This window comes from Mustela erminea, chromosome 17 (genome assembly GCF_009829155.1).
Source record: "Mustela erminea isolate mMusErm1 chromosome 17, mMusErm1.Pri, whole genome shotgun sequence".
Taxonomy (NCBI): domain Eukaryota; kingdom Metazoa; phylum Chordata; class Mammalia; order Carnivora; family Mustelidae; genus Mustela; species Mustela erminea.
Genome location: NC_045630.1, coordinates 46226603 through 46234571, shown reverse-complemented (window position 1 = coordinate 46234571; position 7969 = coordinate 46226603). Strand labels below are relative to the sequence as shown.

At 54.6% G+C, this 7969-nt stretch overlaps 1 protein-coding gene across 1 annotated transcript; it reads left to right on the top strand.

The window, feature by feature from the left end:
• The first annotated feature begins 2787 nt into the window (after window positions 1-2787).
• Window positions 2788-7745, top strand: AVPR1B (arginine vasopressin receptor 1B). Its single transcript, XM_032317560.1, has 2 exons — window positions 2788-3727; window positions 7420-7745. Exons 1-2 carry the CDS (start codon window positions 2788-2790, stop codon window positions 7743-7745), a joined length of 1266 nt encoding a protein of 421 aa, XP_032173451.1.
• Window positions 7746-7969: the final 224 nt, after the last annotated feature.

The following is a 7969-nucleotide window of genomic DNA, read 5'->3' as shown; positions in this document are numbered from 1 at the left end:
TTTTTAAAAAAATTGCAAAAAAGGGCGCCTGGGTGGCTTAGTGGGTTAAAGCCTCTGCCTTCGGCTCAGGTCATGATTCCAGGGTCCTGGGATCGAGCCCCACTTCGGGCTCTCTGCTCAGAGCCTGCTCCCCCTTCTCTCTGCCTGCCTCTCTGCCTACTTTTGATCTCTTTCTGTCAAAAAAATAAATAAAATCTGTAAAAAAATAAATACACATATTGTAAAAAAAAATTGCAAAAAAAAAAAAGGAGCTGGAATGAAACTCAATGATAAAAATAGGGTTCAGGAAAAATAAAATGTATTAAGTTCACGTGCTTGAATACCATGCAGTAATTAAGCCAAATGAACTAGATCTGTCCTATGTATGATCATGGACAGATCTCAAAAATCAACTAGAATTTAAAAAGTGTGTTCTAGCGTGGTATTTCTAGTATGGTATCAGTTATATAATACATAATGTTTTAAAAACGTGTAAATATATGTAACATCAATGCATATATCAAAGAAAAAATGGGAACAAGAAAATGGAGACCAGCTAGGCAGCCCTTTATAAAAATTTTGCTGTGAAGGGGAAAGACAATTATAGCGAGGGGTGGGGGTATAGTGTCTGAGGAGGGTTATGACTTGTTTTTTTTGTTTTTTTTTTTAAAGATTTTATTTATTTATTTGAGAGAGAGACAGTGAGAGAGAGCATGAGAGGGGAGAAGGTCAGAGGGAGCAGACTCCCCATGGAGCAGGGAGCCTGATGCAGGACTCGATCCCAGCACTCTGGGATCATGACCTGAGCTGAAGGCAGTGGCTTAACCAACTGAGCCACCAGGCGCCCTATGACTTGTTTTTTAATGAACAACACTAGAGCTTGTTTGTCTGCAGACAGAGACGAACCAGTAAAGAGACTTAAAATTATCATTCACAGAGACCAAAGTCCTGGAGAAGGTGGATCCTGGGCTGAAGTCCACGAGAGAACCCCACAGTATTTTGGGGAGAGATGGTGTTTGAGCGATGGCAGTGGGGCGAAGTGGAGTTTGTAGGTGTCTAGGAGGGGGGTCTTTAAGAGGTGATGCTAACTGCGTGGGTGGGTGACACTCTAAAAGGGCATCTGGTTTGATTCAAGAGAGGGACAAGAGGACCTCTGACCAAGGATGCTCCCCGTGCTCTCGGAGGGTGGCAGACTACGCTGCTGTCACTCCCAAAGAACTTGGAATCTGTTCCAGAGAGAATCCCGATAATCTACCACGTGTATTTGTCCCTGGGCACCAGTGCCTGTCACATACTGGGTGTTAGGTCCACTCTGGGAAAGGCACAGGGCTCAGGTTAGTCCTGCCTCTGTGATCTTCTGGTTCCGGAACCTTCTAGAGCAAGTCCCACCGCTTCTCTAGGCCTGTTTTCTTCCCCCTCAGGGTGGTTAACTGCGTTTGTGATTTTGCCCATGAAGCACTGTTGGGGAGGCCGCGGGTTAAGACTTCTGGGGACAGGGACGCCTGGGTGGCTCAGTTGGTTGGACGACTGCCTTTGGCTCAGGTCATGATCCTGGAGTCCTGGGATGGAGCTCCGCATGGGGCTTCCGGCTCCACGGGGAGTCTGCTTCTCTCTCTGACCTTCTCCTTGCTCATGCTCTCTCTCATTGTCTCTCAAATAAGTAAATAAAATCTTAAAAAAAAAAAAAAAAGACTTCTGGGGACACACACAGGAATTCCTCCCGTGGGCTGCTCCCACCCAGCGCCCCAGGCCTCCAGGTCCAGCCCCTTCACCCCGCGCGCCTGTCCTATGCCCACCACCGCTCCCTCTCCACACGCGTCCTCCCTCTTCCTTCCTGCCTTATGGCTCCAAGTTTCCCACCAGTGGCTGCGGTCAGGCCTCCGGCCAAGGCTTGAGGGCTCCGTCTAGGGATGCCAACTCGCCCACCCGGCCACCCCTGCAGATTCTGGACCCTTCGTGAGCTAACAGGAAGCCTGGGTCGGGGACACCTCTAACAGCGCTGCCAGCCTTAGGGCCCCGCCTCCGGAGTGACACCCCCCCCCCCCCCCCCCCCCGCTGCATGTGCACCTGTCCGAGGGGCTCCGGGGTGCAAGCAAAGTCTCTACGGCCCGAGGGTCTGGCAGGCCTGTGAGTGCTTGTCTTCTGCTTCTCTCGCTCTGTCGCTGCCTCGCTGTCCCTTCTGTCGCCCCAGCCCCGCCCCTCTTCCCAGCCTCTCGGTCCTCCTGCCGGCTGAGTGCCGGGATCCTCACTCCGCCCTCCTCTGCAGGAGCCAACCAGCGCGGAGGGGCCGCGGGGCTCCCGCTGCAAGCGCATAAAACCCGCTTGGCTCCAGCCGCTGCGCTGGGTACCTGACCAGGCGCGGTTTTCCCTGGGGCTTGCAGTCCAGAGGGCGGCGCCGCTGGCCTCGACCTAGCCTCCAAGCAGGCTTACGGACATTACTTTCCGCTTCCAGAAAAGTTGGGAGAAAGTGAATTTGGGGTGGATTGGGAAGCGGTGGCAGCTCCTTCCCTTCCCCGAGTCTCACACTGCACACAGCCTCATTTCCTGACAGCCTGTCTCCCTCCCTGATCCCTCTTGCCCTTTGCTCCTAAGCTTGCCCCCATTGTGTGATCAACATCTTCTCCTTCCTTATCTCCCTGTATCTATTTCTCCCTATTCTCACCTTCTCCCTGTCATTCCCCCTTCTGCTTTCTCGCCAACGGAAACCTTCCCCTTCCCACTCCATTTCACCCATCAAACCCCTCCACTTGCCCCCACACTGTCCACCCCTCTCTCTTCCCCTCCCCATCCCTCCCAGCAAAGTCAACCATGGATTCTGGGCCTGCCTGGGCTGCCAACCCCACTCCCCGGGGCACCTTGTCTGCCCCCAATGCCACCACACCCTGGCTGGGCCGGGATGAGGAGCTGGCCAAGGCGGAGATCGGAGTCCTGGCCACCGTCCTGGTGCTGGCGACAGGGGGCAATCTGACCGTGCTGCTGACCCTGGGACAGCGAAGCCGCAAGCGCTCCCGCATGCACCTGTTTGTTCTGCACCTGGCCCTGACCGACCTGGGCGTGGCGCTCTTCCAGGTGCTGCCCCAGCTGCTGTGGGACATCACCTACCGCTTCCAGGGCCCTGACCTCCTCTGCCGGGCCGTCAAGTACCTGCAGGTGCTCAGCATGTTTGCCTCCACCTACATGCTGCTGGCCATGACGCTGGACCGCTACCTGGCGGTTTGTCACCCGCTGCGCAGCCTCCAGCAGCCCAGCCAGTCCGCCTACCCACTCATCGCCGCCCCCTGGCTGCTGGCTGCCGTCTTCAGCCTGCCTCAAGTCTTCATCTTTTCTCTGCGAGAGGTGATCCAGGGCACCGGGGTGCTGGACTGCTGGGCACACTTCCGTGTCCCTTGGGGGCCTCGCGTCTACATCACCTGGACCACCCTGGCCATCTTTGTCCTGCCCGTGGCCATGCTCACGGCCTGCTACAGCCTCATCTACCGTGAGATCTGTAAGAACCTCAAAGTCAAGACACAGGCCCGGAAGGTGGAAGGAAGGGGCTGGAGGACGTGGGACAGGACCTCACCTTCTGGCCCAGCTGTGGCCACACGGGGGCTGCCATCCCGAGTCAGCAGCATCAACACCATCTCCAGGGCCAAGATCCAAACCGTGAAAATGACTTTTGTCATCGTGCTGGCGTACATCGCCTGCTGGGCGCCCTTCTTCAGCGTCCAGATGTGGTCCGTGTGGGACAAGAATGCCCCTGATGAAGGCAAGTGTGTGTTGGTGGGGGAGGGGGAGTGGAAAAGAACAGGGAAGGGAGAACGGCAGGCTTAGGACCGGGTTCTTCTCAAGCTTCCCAGGGCCTGGCCGGTAACAGATGAGCGAAGGAATTATCAAAGGTGATGCCTGTCCCCTGCACAAAGGGGCGGCTACAACTCCCATCCAGCCCTCGGATGTCTGTGAATATCTTTTATGTAAAATTTCCATAGTTTAAATTTTGGGAACCTATTTAAACATTTTAAAATATTACGTGGTCTTAGCAAAATCTGACTGTTGGCAGATTTGGCCAACCAAGTACCTCCAGTTTCAAAGAAGAGCATTAGAATCAGAGAATCACTGGGTTGAAATTTTCAAATTGTCCGGGATGACGATTGGCGAGCACGGCCGAGAGCTGTGTCTCTTAGCACTCTCCCCTCCCGAGACTGGGCATGACTTTGAACTCCTTCTCAGCAACCGCTTCCAATTAATTATCCTGTTGGCACATGACAACCCTGAAATTTCAAGTTCAACCCTTTCATTTTGCTAAAGGGCAGAGAGGCTCAGAGGGGAAAGGTGACTTGCCCAGGACACAGGACCCCCCAGGACATAGCCATGGGGTAGCAAAGTGAAAAGTTGGAAGTAGGCCTGCTATCCCCTTGTGTCTTTTTTCCCTCACCTCCTGCTCTGCTCATAATCCTGGATCTGGACATGGCGAGCAGCGAGGACTTCTTCCTACGTGAAAAACAAAATGGGTTCCTGGGATCTTCCATGAAGACCATGTTCTAGTGGGCACAAAGGAGGCCTTGCTACTGTAATTTTTCTGGCGTGAGGTTGAGGGAAACCTCCTGAGGTTTAGACACTGCAGGACAGTCCAGCCTTCTGAGGATGAGTGTGTACTCTGGGAGGTAGGGCTATGTGTGGGAAGCTTAAATGTTGAAGACAGTGTTCAAAGACGTCCCTTCCTGCTCCCCTAAGAAGAGTGGGATGTGGGGACAAGAGCAAGTTAACTCGTCTGCGTGTTTGTGAATGGGGGTGTCTGGCTTCTATGCAGTGCGAGTCATGTGCATGGCCCGGGATGTATAATGGGTGCATATGTAACCCTCCCAAGAGAGGTCATAAGCACAGGTTCTTCCAGAAGCTTCCTGAGAGTTTGCTGACCAGCAGACCCAGGCTACCAATTCCTACCAGCTCTCAGTGGATCCCCATTGCGGTGTGCTTTTGTTTCTAATCTCATTTTGCTCATCTTAGGACACACTCAAGACAAATACTTTGTTTTTCTGGAGAGACTAAATAAGGGCCAGACTGTTCAAGAATTGAACACAAGCCCGCAAGAGAAGTGTGAAAACAACACCAACCATTACGGTCCCAATTTGTTCCCTCTTTTGGACATCCCTCCAGACAGGAGGCTATTTGCAAATTACCCTTTAAGCAATGAATGCATTGATTCTAACTGACCATAGGAAACCCACCCACCCCCACTCTAGTCAAGCACAGAATAGAAGAAAGAAGAATAGTGCCAAACACATTTGGTCCTCGGTGCTTACCGGAGGCCTTCTCTGCTTTATGTCTGAGTAACCTGAGACTCAAGGAGGTGAAATAACTCATCCATAGTGCCACTGCTAGTAAGACATGGTGCCGGGACCCGAACCGAGGTCATTATGGTCCGAGCATTAGCCAAGACCTGGCTTGACTTCCAACAATTCAGCTTAGCCAATGGCAGTGGGGGTGTGGGTGTGGTGGAGAGTCATTTGTCCCTTCATCGAAGAACCTCCCAGAAGATGGAAACCCTGCCACCCCGTCGGTGTGGGCTTCCCTACTTGCCCCCCATGTCACTACCCCTGAGCCTGCCCCTCAGTACGTCCCTACACGCCTCACCTGCCTAGTGACTTAACCACTAACCCAGAGTTGCTCTGAGCAGGGAGGGCAGGAACAGTGTGTTACCTTACAAGGCAACGTGCTCTCTCTGGAAACTGGAAACCCTTTGAGGCCCTTCTAGTTGGGCTGAGATCCGCCATTACTTTAAACATGCTTTCCAGGACACCCAGTTCCTTTCCAAAGCATTCCGGCTTCCTGGCCTCCTGTCTGTGAGTCTCTGGTTGGAGCCCATCTGCTTGCCCTTGCTCTGCCCCCGACTGTCTGCTGAGGTCCTGCCAGGAAGCAGTCCGGGTCAGTCCGGGTCTGCCCTCTAGGCCTGAGTGGTGGACGCTCTGCAGACCCTGGTGCTCGGGCCCCATTTCCAGCTCCTGCACTGGGCCTGGCTCCGAGGGGGCCCGGTCAAACAGATGTTTCCCAGGTGAAGGCACTCATGGAAACCCTCAGTCCCTGTCCTCAAAGAGAGCAGGGATAGGGTGAACACCACCCCCTTAGCCAAAGCAACTTCCCACATCTTCTGCAGCTTCTGGTGTTGTAAGCTGGGGAGCAGGCCCCAATGTAGGGAAAATGAAGGAGGCTCCGTTCGTTGTTGGTCCCTCCTGCACGTCTAGGTGCTCCCTGCTGCCCTTGACTCTCTGCCCTACATGGGTCAATCCAGGCCCAGATGCCTTTAGCTTCTCACCATTGTGCTTTATGTCTTCACCCCAGCGTCCTGACCCCGCACCTTCCCTTTGCTGGGACCATACCCCGGAACACAGCTATGGGCCAGGTGCCCAAGGAACCAGAGTCTCTGAAGGTCTCATCGTGCTTTACAGAGTAGGCAGTTGAGTTTTGCCTTTGAGTTTGTTGGCTGAAACTGCACAAGAGTGCAGGTTGGCTGCCTTGGAGTCGGTGGGGTCGGTCGGCTTCACGTCTGTGCCACAACCCCTAAGATTCTGTAGAGCTTTGACCTTGCTTTCAGTGATTCCATAGCCTCTGCAGAAGGTTCCGCAGTGTGCAACCTGTGCCACGGTCAGGACGTAGGGCAACCCACAGGCAGTCAGAGCCCCTCCCGGAAGACGTCCCACTGGCCTGTGGGGCTCCATGTGGTCATCAGAACGAATTTCGTGTCTGGGAGAGATCTTATCAGTATGCACGCTCCCATTTTGACTGTCCAAGAGAAAAATGAGTTTTTCCCTGCAGGACAGTGCATTCCTTGGGTACAATCCCTGAGGATACGAGCAAGTATTCGTCTGGAACGGGATGCTTGGGGGCCCCGTTCCTAGCAGCTGCCCCTCCACTGCAGTCAGAGATGAGGCCGTGGGACCTGCACGGCGGCCCATGAGGTTGATTGCCCTCCCAGGCCCCCAGCAGAGGCCTGGCACTGTCAGGGCTCCCGTGCCCTACTCCTGAATGGCAGGATGAACAGCGCAAGACAGTGTGCACCCATATCTTCGACATAAATGAGAATGTGGGTCAAAGGGGCCTGAACTTGCTCTAAAATCATAGTTATTTTCCATTAAGTGAGGCAACTTCTGGGTTTTGGAACAATGACACCGTCTCCTGTTTGGACTAGTCCTGTCCCTGACTCTGTGTACACCTCAAAAGTCAACCTTGGAGCAACCTTAGCTCATACCCTTACCCTGTGGTCCCAGATGAGATCCAGTGACATCTGCGTCTGGAGCCGGAGTCCCAGCTCCAAGTCCCGCTGTGCTCCTTTCTGCTTCCAGAACCCGAGGGAGTCCTTTCTCCCCTCTGGGAACTCAGTTCTGCACAGTGGGGGCTTGGAATGTCTCCCAGGTCCCACCCAGCTTGGTAATTCTCAGGCTTCTTGTGTTTCTCCTTCTGCAGATTCAACCAACGTGGCCTTCACCATCTCCATGCTCCTGGGCAACCTGAGCAGCTGTTGCAACCCCTGGGTCTACATGGGTTTCAACAGTCACCTGCGACCGCGCCCCCTGCGCCGCCTGGCCTGCTGCGGACCCCGGCCCCGGCCCTGCCCGCAGCTCTCCAGCGACAGCCCCTCGGGACGCCACACCACGCTGCTGACCTGCTCCAGCGGCCTGCCCACCCTGACGCTCAGCCCCAGGCTCCGTGGGGGCCCCGGGTCCGAAGGCTCCCGGAAGGGCTCAGTGCAGGTGCATGGCAAAGCCTCCACTGAGACCATCGCCTTTTAGGGAACCGTCGCCCGAGGGGCTAGCGAGGATCTCTGCCTGTGTCAGCACTGGCTGTAAAAGCTAGGAGGGCCCGGGTTGGAGTTAGGGGGAGCCCACTTTGAGGCAGGGTCAGGGGACCAGAATGGCTGCCCTACCTTTGGTGTTACTGGTGCCTCTGGTATGCGGGCAGACCCTCGTTTGCTCCTAGTCTCACACCTTGGGAATCGGGGAGAGTCAAAGCTTCT

Coding starts and splice junctions, on each gene's coding strand:
- AVPR1B (XM_032317560.1), top strand. CDS start 2,788: ATGGATTCTGGGCCTGCCTGGGCTGCCAACCCCACTCCCCGGGGCACC. Junction 3,728..7,419: donor CAAGAATGCCCCTGATGAAG/GCAAGTGTGTGT, acceptor CTCCTTCTGCAG/ATTCAACCAACGTGGCCTTC.